At 39.7% G+C, this 16608-nt stretch overlaps 1 protein-coding gene across 1 annotated transcript in view; it reads right to left on the reverse strand.

Annotated features, from left to right (window-relative positions):
* MRPS5 (mitochondrial ribosomal protein S5) overlaps positions 1–16608 on the reverse strand; it is a gene marked incomplete at both ends in the record, with an annotated part of 43664 nt that overhangs the window by 15374 nt on the left and 11682 nt on the right. The window contains 3 exons of the mRNA XM_079532979.1: positions 8648–8682; positions 13571–13804; positions 14099–14224. Coding sequence (XP_079389105.1) covers positions 8648–8682; positions 13571–13804; positions 14099–14224 — 395 coding nt within the window. The remainder of the gene's footprint in view (positions 1–8647; positions 8683–13570; positions 13805–14098; positions 14225–16608) is intronic.

A 16608-nucleotide genomic window follows, 5' to 3' on the forward strand; every position in this document is an offset into this window, starting at 1 on the left:
AGCTAAAAGGCTGAAGTCAGTACACTTGAGAGAATAAAGTAATAAAACTGCATGTCTTATAAACAAAATCAAATTCCTGTTAGCTAGATTGTGTCTGTATCAGCCTTCTCTTCTCTGTGAAAAGCACTAGGGACAGAGTAGATGCATACCACAGTGACAGAGCTTCTCTCAGGTATAACATAAAACTACAGTATCAAAAAACCATCTGGATATGGTTCTCAGGGTCATGATTTGGCAATGGGTTGGTTGTTAAGAGTTAGGGTAGTCTGCTTAGGTTGTGGTTGGACTGATGATCTTAAAAGCCTTTTCCAACCTAAGCAATTCTATCATTCCAGGATTTAAATTGCACAAGCTAGCTGTAGGGCAAAACTAGTCCTGCTGACAAGTGACAGGACAGTGAGATATCTTCCTTGAAAGCATGCACATGGTTGACAGTGGCAGGGGAAGCGCATCAAAAGGTAAATTAGTTTGTCTTCTGCTACTCTTCTCAAGAAGTTAGTGGATTCATATTAAATATCAGCACGGCCTGATAAGGAGATAGAGATGAATCTAGTAGCCCAACTAAGGCCAGGCTGCTATGCTTCCAGATCCACCAAGTAGAACAGTGTTAGAGATATGAGGAGTGGCCACCACGCCCTGCAGCTCTGGCTCCAGCTTCTGAAGCTGGGCTGAGGGATGTGACTGCTGCTTTCTTGTATCCAGATTCAATCAGTAGCAAAGCAAAATAGAAGGAGGACACAGAACTATTAGAGAGCATCCAAAGGCGGGCTATGAAGATGGTGAAAGGTCCAGAGAGGAAGATGAACAAGGAGCAGCTGAGGTCCCTTGGTTTGTAAGCCTAGAGAAGAGGAGGCTAAGAGGAAGCCTCAGTCATCCTGTTTACTCTGCATCCATCCCCTGCATGCTGACTGCATACAGTAAGCAAAAGAACCATTACACAGAAATAGATTCCTCCACCCCTCACTGAGCAAATCGAATGAAAGTTTCTGATCAGACACTTGAGGGGTTTTTCACAAAGGCTGATTCATCACAGCTTTGGGATAAATCCCAAGCACAATTCTCATCCAAGTTAAAAATAAGTTCAATTTGCAGAGAAACTATAGATAAAGCTCAGGTTAGTGCTGATAATTGTCCTGTGACATGCATAAAATCCTCCTTCATAGCTCACTAGGTAAAATGATGCAATCCAAATACCCTACTGACATAGAGCAGGCCTAAATGTGGTTTCATGCTACAGCACATATCTGAGCACAATTCCTGAAGCCACATCACATCTGAGATGGCTTCGCTTCCTTTTCAGAGGATGACTGCAGTTGCAGGCAGCGTGCCAAACTCCTAGAACATCAGAAAAAAAATAATCACAGGATATCCTGTGTTAGAAAGGACCCACAAGGATCACCAAACCCAAGCTCTGGCTTCATACAGGGCCATCCAAAAAATCAGACCACATGACCGAGAGCTTCATCCAGATGCTTCTTGAGCTCAGGCAAGCTCAGTGCCGTGGTCACTGCCCTGGGCAGCCCGATACAGTGCTTCACTACCCCCTTGGTGGTTAAACTTTTTCCTGAAGAAATCCAACCTGAAGACATTATAGCACACGTTTACATTTCCTGTCTGAGCTCTTGTTCTGTCCTATAACAGCTTGCTTCACATGTTATCATAGAAACCGACAGGTAACTTTCATTATCAGTCAAAAGACATCACTGGTATCATCCTTGGTTCATAAAATTTGCCTGCAGTTCTAAAATCAAAATCTACATCTCTACAACCCCAAAATACATATGTGCCAACATCTCATTTTAAGTAAACTATTACTCAGAGTATCACTTATACCATATAATTTTTCAGTCAAGGATGTCAAGCAATAGATCTCAGACACTGTAATTTCAAGCAGCATTTCCTTTCATAACAAGCCTTTTTGGTTGTGCCCTTTGCAAAAACAACAGCTAAAAAACTATTTCCATTGATTTATAAAGGCTTTTGACTGTGCCTTAAGGAATGTTCTTTTGGTCACAAGTGTTAAGTCTACCGAGAATAATTCTGTGCTCCTAAAGCAAACATGTATGAATGTGTTTCCTTGCTACTTCATAGAAAATTGAAACTACGGTTTATATTCTACTTATGATTCCCTGCTACATCTAGGCAATTCATAGTTGCTCAGTGGATGCAAAACATATTATTGTAGCACAAAACAGAATCTTCTGTGTTCATACTACCTACAGATATTCCTCCACAGTTCCAGGTACCTTTTATAACAATCCATACTGAAACACCAAAGACATGGTTCTTTCACTTTGGCCCACCAAACCTTTATTTCTGACTTTGACATTACTTTCATCATACAAAACAAAACAAAACCAACCTACTGTTCCTAAGGTAAGACAATTCTCTGTAGTTTGGTACAGAAAGCCTAGTGGTTTCCAGTGTCTCCATTCCTAAAGTGTCCCAAGTCAAGAGTCTCCAGGTAACCAAGCTGCCTGCACTGTCCCCATCAATAATTACCAAGGACTACATTCAGAATGAGTCAGTAAATTCAGGTGACATCCTATTGCATGGAAAACATGCAAAACATTTAATTCCATTGCAAAAACCTCCAGCCATTTGGCTGCTGCTATTCCTATGTTTTTCTGATTAGGCACTTCTATCCCTGCCTTGAAAATGAGCAGCACACCCCACACCAGTTACGAGCAGACCATACTCTCAGAATTCTGACTGTTCCCTTCAGTCCTGCTAAAGTGCCATGCAACAGCAGAGGCAAAACACTGCATCGAAACAGGTCTCATGTAATCAAGAAAAACCATGCCTGAATACAGTTTGGCATTTGGAGAAAGTACAGAAATAACCACCATCCAACCAACCTCACTTGACAAAAAATGCCACCTTTACAAAATTACAGGTTTTGAATCAATTCTCACTACACCAACTCAGTTATGAACTGCCAATACTATGATACAACTCTGCAAAGTACGTCTAATCTTGAGTCAGTTCAACTGAGAATTAAGTCATAAAAGCCTGCCACTGGAGATAATACAGAAAAAGACAAAGACAAGATTCAGGCAAAAGCTCTAAATCTGGCTTCGTTGACTGCACACTGTATTGATTACAGGATAAAACTATTTCTTCTCAAAGCCTCCAGCAGAGCTCATCAATAACTTGATTCCTGGGAAAATACCATTCAGATGCTTTTCAGAATATCCACCCATAATCCACTTGATGCAATTTACTTGGATTGATTTCATCTTAGGAAGAACCAGTTAAGTAATTTTCAGTATGCAAGCGTTAAAAACATTCTTCTGTCCTATCATCTTCCATCCCTTTCTACAGACTCTGAAAGAAAGAAAAAGAGCACACACAAAAAAGAAAAAAAGCTACCCAAACCAAATAATTAAACAAGCAAACAAAAAAACCAACTACAGATAAAAGAATAAAGTCCATATGAAGTTTTACCTACAACATAGGAAAGAGATAGCCTTGAAAAGAACAAGAAATTATTTTGGATTTCAAGAACAAGGCCATGGGTAATGCCAACATTCATTCTCAGTACCCAGCTCAACATCATTCCACGCTCTGTCCGCAAACACAAGGATCCACGTACATTTATCTGCAGAAAGTAGCTTTTGCTTTAAGGACAGTACCAGCATATATATGCTGTGGCCTATATAAACAATCTATTGCCTGACCTGATTTTTTTTTTATTTTTATTTTTTTATTTTTATTTTTTTTTTTAAAGTCTTTGCCTTTCCGTCATTAAATACTTAAACACCAGTAAGTGTTTCCTTGGTTTAAAAAAGGCAGGACACAACACAACTGTCTGACTGAAAATGCAATTATTCTGCCACTTAAAAGGCTGCAGTAGCCTAGGTACAATCCCAGGTACAATTTCAAGTAAATTGATCTTTACTAGAAAGAAGTGGCAGAAAGAAAAAATATGAACACAAAAAATAAGCTCTCTACAGACAGACTTTTTGCAGCTGGCAACTTCAGTATCAGACAACAAAAAACATACCTGTCAGGTCCAAAATACATTTAGTGCTCTATCTTCATCCTTAGAAAGCTCACATTCATGAACAATTCAAAGGGGGCACTACACTTATATGCTTTCCGGCCTTTTTGACTACTAGGTTTCATTTCCAATTTTGAACACATTACAAAGTAAATGGTGTCATAACACAAGCTATCATGTAGGCTTTATTTTTTATTTATGTTTTTTAATGCCACCTCTGTGATTTTAGACCAAAATATAAGAATTTATTTGACAATACCTACCTGGGCAAGTAACTCTACATGGCCCTACTGAAGCAGGGGTCTGGAGCAAATGGACCCCCAGAGGTGCTTTCGCAACTCCACCATTCTGTGATTAGGTGGAAAAGATAGCCCAAGCAACCTGCTTCAAGTAGCACAAGTTAATACAAAATCAAAACCAACATAGTCCCTGCTATTGTTTCACTGGTCAGATGGAAGTCAAATCACAAAATCCAGACTACACAGTGACTACGGTCGGCAGTCCTGCCAAGATGGGCAATATCCTCCATGCTCTTCACACTGATATAGGGCCTGGTGTTATTGTACTGCAAGTTGTCTTCTTCCCTGGTCTAACTTGAGAATTTGAAGCCTTCAGCTTAGTCAGCATCAGCAATGCGATGGTCAGAGCTGATGGTTTGTTTGGCTTCCGGGAAAACAGAATCCTTGATAATGATGTGATCAAGGAAGTTGTCACCTTCAGCCTCGTATTGGTTCAATAAGGCACTGAAAAAGGTGCATGTGGTGTTCTTTCTGATCCTGTGCGTTTGCCATATTGTAACATTGCCACAATTGTTTCCAGTGCATCAAAACTGATATCTAACTGCAAACGCAGCTCCCTGGTTGCAATCTGCCAACTTCCATGGATGAGCACATTGGGACGCTCTTCCTTTCATGGTGTGACAGCTTGTTTCATGGCCATCCAGAACACAGCTCATCTTTCATATTGCTATCATCACTGCTGAAATGTATCAGCAATCAACTCACTGTGCTCACATCCACTATTTGGTCTCCATAAACGTTCAGCAAGCACCAGTGAATGTCAATGAGTGTCGTTTTTTTCCCCCCACACAGAGGAATTCGGTTCCACACGTTCGCTCTACATGCACTTCCATGCTCGATGGTATTTTTGTCAGACTGCCCCTCTGCTACCATCTGTCACACAGCAATAAAATGTAATGGAACAGTGGCAGGAAGGTTCCGCCTCTACTGCCATACCACCAATATCAACCTCTGATAGCCTGGCACAACATAGTAACATCAGAGGCATTACTTTTGGAGCAGCCCCTGTATTTTTGCAGCTGTATTTTACTGCAAAATACATTCCTATTTTCTCACACCTGTGGCAACATCATAACAGTACCTCCCCAGCCTGCCTTCCAAGTGTTTCTTTATTATTCAGATATAATGAAGCAGTGAAAGGTTTCTACAGCACATAGAAGTGCTGCATAGCACTCAGTTTTTTGTTATTTAATATATTTAACTGTAAATAATTACAGAGATACAGAACAGCCCAATTCAGTAAATACCTAATGTAGAATTCTAACTGGCTGCTTTGTCACAGTGACAAAGGAACAGCCACTACTCTCCAATATGACCTTTCAATTAATTGAAAACACTGTGACCTGCAAGGCTTGTTAAGGTTGTAACACTTCCTGTAACACTAACTGTAGCAGAAGTAAGATCTAAAAATCAATTCTTATTCCACATTACCTTAAGTATGAAAAAGGAATGTCAGAATCGGTAAGCTACATGGCAAGTTCCAAGACAGCAGAACACTTCAAATGGTTTTCAAGCCCTTTGAAGCTGGGACACTTGGGAAGTGGACAGACATGAGAAAGGTGAAATCCATTTTGTTGTTACATTTGGGATTAACATTACAGCTGACAATTCCCTCCCTTCCTTTAAATTATGGGGAATGGGTTTCAGTGGCTAAAGACACGCTGTTAGTAAGGTACCAGTAGTGTGCCCAAGGTGAAAAGGGAGGAAAGATTCATCATTGTGCTCCCTTCAGCCTTCAACCAATTTGCAAATAAGAGCAAGCCCTTCAGACAGCTGTGTCCAACCCTCAGCACAGCCCTGGGCACACACCCATTGCTCCCAACAACCACCAGCCATTTGCCATTGGTATAGGCTGAAACTGGCATGTGGGAGGAGAGGGGGAGAAGGGCACAGGTTGACTGTTATGGCAAATGGTTGTGTGCACTGTGATAGACTGGCTGAACATGACCCTGGAAACAGCAAAAAGAATACAGTTGTGCTTTACATTTTGATAAAGAAAACAGGTTTTAAGAGTGCTGAAAAAATAACCAGTTTTTTTGGTATGCCTGCAACTCCTTTTTCAGTCCACAGAAGTACATTACCTGTGAATTTTCATATGGAATGTATTGAATTGTGATCAAACATTCATCTAAAAAAAAAACATTGCACATTAATTTTCACACGTGTGTTATTTCATCTGTACTTGTACATACCACTACCACCTCACTCATTCAAATCAAAGTCGATCTTAAATAGCAACTTAGTTTTTAAGATAAACACAGATTGATACAGGACAGTATCTGGTAGTGGTACAGAGAACGGATGATGCCTTCCAAAACAGGCATTGCAAGTCAGCTTTGGTAGCAGAACAGGAGATGAAATGCTCAGAGTGAAACTAAGCAGAAATTCAAAGTCAGAGTGGTATAAACACCGTGTCTAGACAGTGGTATAACACAACACTGGCTAAAAATACAGGCAGTATTTCACATAACTGGCTAATAAGCAAAACTGTAATAATGACAAGGGGGAAAGTGATGAACAGTCAGCACTATTTATTTAAAACTGTGTAGCAACCCATTGGACAGTCACTCTTTTTCACAGTGATAGAAAGACGACAATGTTTGCATGAAGCAGAGATTTGGCATGTTTCTGTCAGAGAACGTGCACAGCTCCAGGTTAATATCTCAGCTCTAAGATCACGGTTCGAAATTAAAGCAGTCTTTTCAATGCAGCAGCTAGACATGTATACTTTTTCCAATAATAAAGTAGTTAAATATTAATTGCAAATAAGATTTCGATGATAACTCTGAGACAAATCCTATAAGCAATTTCATCCGTAAGCAACATGAGAATACTCTGAAGAAACAAGTTTATGCAATTACTTTCAACACAAAGCCACTGGATTGATTTATGCCCCTGATATTTGTATAGCAGGGTTTAATTTAATTTATTAAAAGCACAATCCAGGATCTCACAAGTTCTTAGGTATTCACCCTGCTTTGTGCTCCTGTAGTTGGCTTCAGGGCTCCAAGAGACAAAAGCAGCTCTAAGATTTCAACCCAAAAAAAGAGGGCTGCAAAGGAACACTGAATTTCTCCCAGCTCTTTCTCCTTCACCAATAAGATCTGTGCTTATAAACAAGAAAGACTTGGCCAAACTTACCAATTTGATGCACCCAGCTGGAAGCGGTCAATTTGCTACACCTTGCTGAGTTCTGCTTTCTAATAGCTCAGTCAGTTCAGCAAAATATTGAGTCCTTTCTAGCACGTCAAGTATTTATGAACTGACAAGAAAAGCTACAACAGATTGAGATTTCAAGCTTCAAGCTATATACAACACTGATAGAGCTAGAAATTAGCTGGCCACAGCTACCACAAATCTCACAGAGTTAGGACATGAGTAGAAGAGAGGGGAATGCAAATAGTGCTCTGACTTCCAGAGCTACTGCCTTTTCTGGATGCTCAGCATCATTTGGTTCCAGACTGATAGCAAACGAGTCACAAGAAATGAGCTTATTTCTGAAGCCAGGACTTGCCCCAACAAGGCTTCAAGTAATTCCATGGTTTCCATAGTAACAAACGTGTTTGAAGTTAGAAAAACTAATAACATAAATGGTAGACAAAAGAACTTGCAATAGCATGAGCATGCATAGTTCTAATTGTTAATGGTCTGTTCTGAAATGCATTACATTCTCCAGGAATGGCTTTTCCATTGAGAAGCAACAACACACATTTGCACTACTGACACTTTACAGTTCACTATTCAAAATCTATTATTAATAGTTTATCTTGTTTTCAAAACAAAATTCACCTTTCCCATTTTTAAAAAGCATTTTCTCTGACCACATTCTGAGTGGCATTTCTGTCGAAATCATCACGAAAAATTCGGGCCTTCAAAACAACTTCTATTGGCAGTGTTGAAGACCTTGACTTTTAGCCTGAAGCATCGCCAACAGTGAGCAAATATCTTCAGTTACTTGGATTTAGTAACCAGATAATCACATCACACCAGCCAAGGGATCACACACAATCAGTTACACATCAGCAGCGCTACTCTGCGTTGGAAAAAAGATGACAAGGACATGCAATGGAGAGATCAGTATTTTAGAATCTACACTGCTTGCACTACAGTTGCGTGGGAACTGTTAAAGCTTTATCTGAAAGCACTTCCCATTTCATAGCCACTCATTCCAATCAGATATTACTTCTTCAACAGAGAAATCTCCATGAACAGAATGCCAGATTATGTCATGCAGTTGAAACAGACTAATTTCTGTATCACTGACTTAGTGAAGACTGTTAAATAATTACAAGTTCAATATAAAATAATTATAATTAAAGTCTTTGAAAAGTTTTGTAATGCTTACCTCAATGACTCTTGTTTCAAAATCCTCGTAAGTTTCTGTTGGGGAAAAAGCAGTGTATTACATTCCCTTGTATTAATTACATATCAGCACAATTCCCTGCAGTTAACATAATTTAAAGACGAATGCAATTTTATGTAGCTGTAATTTATAAATCCATCTCAGCAGTAAGCAGAAAACGATTTGAACACATCTAAAAATGAAATTAGCTGCTTCCTTACAAATAGGCCTCAAATACAGATTCTTCCAAAAGTAACGCCTCCTACTTGTTTCTATAGAAACTGCAACAGATACAAAGGGCACAACAAAACATCTGATAGAACAAACTCTCTGCTACCAAACTCTATTTTCCAACATAGTCACCACCACTAAGCTAAGCATTTTCACCAGTGATGAACAAGAGTCTGCATGCTGCACGCAGAGCCATTGCTAGGAGAACGTTGCCCACACAGCCTAACTTTCACTGTGCTCACATCCACTGTTTGGTTTCCATAAGTGCTCAGCAAGCATCAATGAGTGCCGCTTTTTCTGCATGGAAGGATTCAATTCCACACCTTTGCTCCACATGCAACTCCACGTCAGATGCCATTGTGTCAGACTGCCACTCTGCTGTCAGAGGGTTCAAACCCTGCTGCCAAACCCCCATCTGCTCTGACATCACGGGCTAACGTGATGAAACAGGAGGCATTGTTTTGGAGCAGGCTTTGTGCTTTGTAACACGAGTCCAGTCATTCGTTCTTTTTAAAACAGACAAAGCAATGTGTAACTCTTTATTTATAACGCATAATTTTATTACTACTTCTTTCGTAAAAATCAACATCTATTAAGAAATCCAGCTTTAAAAAAATCCAGTTCAAGTGGTAACTTCCTAGAAAGTGTAACACCACTCTTGTTGTAAGTACAGTACAGTTCTTGTCAGAATGAAAGAGATGAAAACCTATACACATCCACTGTGCTCTATTAGGTACCCCTGCTTCCAACTGGAATCTGTACATTATCTTTTTAGGTATTGTGGTTGCAAGAGAATTAAGATGCAAACAGTCTCTAATGATTGTCCAATCTAAATAATCAGCGTAGCACACAGGAAGGAAAATAATACTTCTTTTAATGGTAAAGCAAGACTTCAATTCAACAGCTTTGTCTGAACGTCACACAGAACGTAATAACAGAGCTGATGAAAACCTGAACTGACCTCAGAATCTCTTCAATATTTTAACCACAAGTTAAGCTATACAGTCTTTCTAAATTAAACCTGAAATACTCTCTGGGAAATCAGAGCAAGCCAGCATGTATATTGAAGCATTTTTATTAAATTATATCCGATATTCTTCCTAATTCTCTCCTGTTGCAGAAATACTATGAAAAACAAGTCTACAGTACAATTAAAGAAAAACACTGCTCTAAAACTGTGAAAGAAACGACAACAAAGAGAACAAACCACCACCATATTTAATGCACAACATGCTAAAGCTGCAAACGGTTAAAAACATCATCAAATGGGTCAGCTTCCATCATAGCAATACTATCAGCCAGTACTGTTCAGAACATTCTGAAACACATGCTAGACAATCAACAAGACTCAAACTGCTTTTCTTAATACATATTCCTGTGAAATTCAAGAGAAGAGAAAAAACAAAACACAGCCACATCAAATAACCAACAACACAGCCAAACTTCCTTCAATCTCTTCCAATTTCAAATGCTTCCTGAAAAGAAAAAGTCTTTGCATTTAAAGACAACTAAAGCATCATTCATTTTGTATAGTTACAGTTAAAGTGTTACGCATTGCTTCCACATCACATGGAGTTCAATTCATGTCATCATGATGATTAGAGGAGCTATGTTCAGGTATATGTTACCTATTCAGCTCTGCATGGTGAACACATCCTTTTCACTGCACTAAAATCAGTGTGTTTCTGCTCTGTCATTAAAAGGGGCTTGAAAGGAACAATAAATTTTTGAAGTGTCCTATAAAAATCTCAAAGGTAGGAAAGAGCTAGAACAGCACAGAGCTCTGGGCACGACATACCATCTGTAAGTACCAACTCCAAAGCTGGCAAGTAATAAGAGAGCACAAAACCATGCCAACAAAAGCACCATGAGATCTTATCTTATCCACAGACCTTCACCCTGACACACACTGCTTTATTCCAGAAAAAAGAAAAATGACTGCCTTTGAAATCGATGGGCAATAGGGTAAAATGCAGCACCTCAGTGTAAGAGGCAGGATAAACAGGAGATCTTACCAACTTCCTGCTTCTCCCATTTACTTTATGAACTAGAGCTTTCACCATTTACAACACTAGTGTTAATGTCACCATTTAGAAGACTAGTGTTAAACACTTCTTGCATTTGGTACAGTCACAGCAGAGCTTAAAACAGCATAATGGTGGGGGAGAAAAAACAAAACAGGGACTCAGGTGTTGCTTTATCGTTTATATGGACTGTTATAAATGTCATCATCTCAGTACAATTCAGAGGAAGCCTCCCAGAATACCAGGTAGGCAGGGTTGAATGGTAGCATCTCAAACCACAGCTCACACCTGGCTGGACACCATGGAATCTGTCCATGCCAGTCTCAGGACAAACAGACTCATAAGGTTTGACAGTTTCAAGTCTGCTTCTTCTACCACCCAAACAGGGCTTTGAACACAGCCAATGTCCTCTCACACACAATGTCCTATGAAGTCATTTCATTATTCTTCTGAATAAAGAGATGGAGATTGAAATGTGGAGATCTGCAAATTCCCACAATTTTTAATGGACTAAGAGGGAATTGGTGCATGCTAATCAGAAACTGCTCTTCTCAAGCACACTTATAACACACAGTGAAAAGACGAGACAGAATGGCCTGGAAGTTTCATCAGGATTGGTTCAGGCTGGATATTAGGAAACATTTCTTCTCCGAAAGAGTGCTGAGGCACTGGCACAGGCTGCCCAAGGAGGTGGTGGAGTCACTGTCCCCGGAGGTGTTCAAGAAACATTTAGATGTTGTAGTAAGGGTCTTGGTTTAGTGGGAGAAATAACTGGTGGTAGGTGGATGGCTGGACTGGATGATCTTGGAGGTCTTTTCCTACCTTTATGATTCTGTGATCAGTAATCACACTGAAATGTAGAGAAATACCAAAGAGTGCCATTTGCTCATACAATAACACTATTTGCAGCTACTACTTTTGACAGAATAAACTACTTGACAACACACTTGATTTTAAAAGCAACGCAGTGTTGTACTTAAAGCACAGAACCCAAACTATGACATTTTCTTGACTTTCCTCCATATTCCAACAATAGCTTAGAGGAATTTGGAACAATTCATTAACTTCTCAAATTTCTAGTTTTTACTTGAAAGACAGGCTGCCTCCTCCATTAAGTTGCTGCCTTCCACAGTACATGTGCTCTCAAGGTAAGAAAATGAAACACAGATAAGTGAATAAAGGAATTTTTTCATTTATACTCTATGGTATTAGGCTGATATTGAAATAGAACAAGTTACTCTTATAATCAAGTATAAAGAAAAAAAAAGCTCTGATCTCTTAGCTTCTGATGAGATCAGAAGGTAAGAGCTCCACCAGTTTATAAGGAAAGTCTGAGGGAAACAAGATATCTGTGACACCATAGCAACACAAGCCACAGAATTACCTATTCCAGCTACAGGAATTGAAGGCCTGGCAAGGGAGCAGAGAAACGTAAGACAGCAGTGTGGGACACATTTATGTGGTGATGTGTTTACAAGACAAAAAACTATTAAAACAACAACAACAAAACTTCATTCTACATGGATAACAGCATTATGCTGCTCTGGAAAGACAATGCTCTCGCTGTCTTATGGCTTGGTGCAAAGCATGCCTGAATGTTGAATTAAGGTCCAATAGAACATCACCAGAAAATAAGCAGGTAGAATAATTCATAAACCACACAGCAGGTAGACAGACTGAGCAACAAAGCTGACTGCAAGGAGAACAGAAAAAAGTTACTGCAATCCATATACGTAGTTTCTCACTCATATGGGGATTTCCATTTATGCAGCAAGTCCTATTTATAAAGACTTTCTGCAACGTGTGTTCCAAGATCACAGCTTTCTCTGGGTAATGAAGATATGAACCAAGCTTAACAGTTAAGAGAACTAGGGACTGAAACTTGTCACAAACAAGTGCTAGAGAGAAATCAGCTGTCATTCTTACCTCATGTGACATACAAGACTACAGAAAAACGGTAACAAACATCGTCCTCAAGCACCATAAAGTGCTTCACAAGGAAAACTCAGCTGAATGTAGCAACTTCTTTTTATGCTTAATTGAAGAGGGCTACAGTTTTAGTTGTTAAAGCTAACGAAAATTCCCTAGTGGTCTGAGGAACAGCATGATTAAAAAAAACAGTTTACTTGTCCACTCTAAGATCTCTAGTTTCACTATGGTATTTCTCTAGACACATACGGTATTTCTCTAGCACATAAAGAACTTAGTAGCCACACTCAAACTGCAACATCTTAAACCATATTTCACTACATTACTAGAAAGAAAAAGTTGATTTAACACGACAGATCCTTTAAGAAACAATGCAAAAACACAGCTGCATTTCATACTCAAGACAAATGATGCCAAAAACACAAAAATATTTCCACACTCCAAAGCCTCTGTAACAGTCTGTAACATGACACACTACTCCACAGTGATGTATAATATCAGATAGTCCATAACACATTCACCTAACAGCAGAGATTTAACAAATTTTGCTTGAGTAAATGCAACTTGTTCTGAGTCAGCCGTCTTAATTAACATATCAGCATATGTACAGACACAAAGGCATCCAAGACAGAAGTACAAACTGGATTTTCAAATCACAGGAAAAGTCTGGATCTCCCTTTTACCCAGCCCCTTGACAAAAAGGCTTATAAGACTAAGAAAGCTATGAATTCAGTCTTCTTACCTCCATTAGGACCTGGATCAGGAGGATCCAGAAGAACACCTCCCCAGCACTTTCCACTCCATCCTCCCTCTCTCTTCATTTTTATTTTTCTCTTCTTCTCCCACGTATCTCTCTGCTGAATAATCTCAGACTGAATTCTGTCTCGTTCTTCTTTTTTCCGTTGACTGAGTGCCTGTACTCTCCCACCTTGTATCAGAGGAGCATTAAGACCTGGCCAGAGGAAACCGGAACGTCCTTGAAAATAAGAGGAAAAAAGTTTTATGTCAAGCAAGGACTGAAATCCACGCATTGGAAAAGTGCAATAAAACACAAAGTACTCACACATTTGAAGTGCTTCCTGTGACACAATTTGTGTTTAAAAATCAAAGAACTGCGTTAAACAACTGCACAAGGATTTTTGTTTTTCAGAAAACAGAGATACCTCAAGCTGCTCACAGAAATTAACAGCAACTTATCTGTATGCTAAATCAAAAGACACTGCATGTGAAAAGGTTGACATATTCTGCAACCCTTTATTTATGGACCTACCTTCCCCAATCTCCTGGCCTCTGTTGAGATTCTTTTTCAGCTTTTTCTTCCTTCTCTTTCCTCTTCCTTTCTTTACTCCCACACCAGTTTCTGCCAAAGCTCCTTTCCATAGCTCCTCAGCTGTCGCTGAAATAGGAAAGTTTTTGTAAGTAATGTACAAGTACCTCATATATTGGAAACTGAACAAAAAAAAAAAAAAAAAAAAAAAAAAAAAAACCACAATAAAACAGAGTTAACCCTACCATGACTGGGATTTAAACTGTAGGATTAGTGCCTTGCTAAGAAAGAAATTTCCTACTACATACATGTGTATGTATTTGCTGCAGGGGGTAGATGTGCCTCTGCCACTGATGACTGCCATCAGACATACACACAGCTAGGTACATCATTCTTAAAAGGATTTTCAGAAACAATTTAAGGGCAGACGATCCCAACCAGTACCAGTAAGGTACTAATTCTTAGGTAAATAAAGACAATCACTCATTAGGAGCTCAGATCAGCAATACCTTTAAGCACCTGACCAAGGACATGCATTCACGAGTGTATAATCAAGATGCTATAATTGCAATATAGTTGTTTAATCAACAGATATCAAGATGTTGTAATCACAATATAATCGAGAGAATCAAGCAAGGTAAACAATGATCACAAAGAGAATAAGCGGAAGAGCTTACCCTTCGGCTGAGCTCACCAGAAGACACCAAGAGAGGGGATCTCCAGAAGAGATCCTTCCCCTCTGGTAGCCAGCTCTTAAATAGGTCTAGGAGGGGTGGAACCAGGCTCCACCCCTTCCGGCAGCACAGGTGAATTGCCTTCACCCGTGCTCCTCTGGCTGACTCATGGCTCACCTCAGGTGATTAATCAGAGGTTCAGGCCGTGACTCAGCAGTTCCCATACACACGAGTCAACGTCTTTTTTTCTAAAAAATATTTAAGTTAACCTGCTTTAAAAAACCCACAAAATACAAATCACCACCAACATAAATCTGCAGATACTTTCATGTTCCAATTAAACACAAAGCACTCTGTTATTGCTTATGGAAATGGTGGGTGGAGGAAGGAACGCAGTGCGCTAAACAACCAAACTGCTTCCTCACAGAACTCAGCCGGCCTTCTCACTTGGTGATCATGCAGAACATTCACTGCCTGCACATGTTTGGATCAGTTGACCACCAGAGTTCCCTTCCAGCCTCACCCACTGCATGATTTTTCATCTAACATACAGAATTGCTGGAGGAGGCCGAGGAGGTACGGATTTGATAGTAAACTTTACGCTGCTGGGGAGCCCTGCTATGTTGACATCAAGGTGAGAATGAGGAGCTAGCCACTATTTCCAGAGCTACTGCTCAGTACTTAGCTTTCCTTGCATTGGGTAAGTTCAAATATGGGGTCAAGGGGGCTTTATTCAAAGGATAATGCCCACCTTTCCAGGCAAAAGTCCTTAACGCAACTGGGATGTTTGACTACAATTTTTTTTTTGCGAAGGCCAATCCTGAATCTCATAGTTGGCACTCAGAACACTACAAAGCAAGCACAGAGGAAGAAACAAAACACTGCGAAGTACAAGACACTACCAAATGTGATGCTCTCGTTACTCCTAATAAAATACATGCTGTGATTGATACCTGATTTTTTTGCACACGAATACTAATAATACTCTAAGATTACGCTGCATTACAGACCCACACAAAGACTGCTGGTAAGCAGGTAAAGTATGATGTGACTTCTCACGTTCATGTAGACTATGATAGTTGGCATGAATTCAGTGGCTGAACATTGCTCCCACTGAGCCTCTCAGCATCTAAATGTCTACATCGTAACAGTGCTTCTTGACAATACAGGGTAAACAGCAGAAGTCACAGAGCAAATAGATTGTACTGCTGCAAAGGAGACAAGTCAATGTCAACAGATCCAGCAAGATGAGGTCAGAACAAACCTCGTTTTGGCCTCAATCACACAGCAGAATCTGATAATATCAGAACAAGAGGGAAACACCACACTTGGTACCAAAGTGTAGCTATCTAATCAATCTCTAGCAGTATCATCACTTGTTTGGAAAGCAATTGTATTTAATGCAATATCAGAAGCCTGCAGGCTTCAGTAGCTGAGAGCTCTTTATAAGATGTCAGATACCAAAGTGATTTTAAGACAGTGACAGGAGTAGAATACAGAGAGGATAGGGGCAGTCAAGAAGATTACAATGGTGAGGACACAGCTTACAACACACAGCACAGCAACTAAGAAAATCAAAATCTGATCATAGAAAGGTCGATCTGACTTGGCAGCAAAGCACTAGCATGACTGGAGAGCATATACATAATACATCTGCAGGAAAAATATCTCACAGAGGTAAAAGTAATGCCAGTAACCTTATTATTTTTCACATTGGAGAAAATGCTCTGAAATGAAGACAGTGCAGCTAGGTCTGCAATCTCTTAATGATTTGTGGTTTTATCTTTCTTTTGCCTCAGTGCCAGTTCAGTGAAATGGGAAGCTGCATGCACTCCATTA

Source organism: Tetrao urogallus (genome assembly GCF_951394365.1).
Source record: "Tetrao urogallus genome assembly, chromosome: 2".
NCBI classification, from domain to species: domain Eukaryota; kingdom Metazoa; phylum Chordata; class Aves; order Galliformes; family Phasianidae; genus Tetrao; species Tetrao urogallus.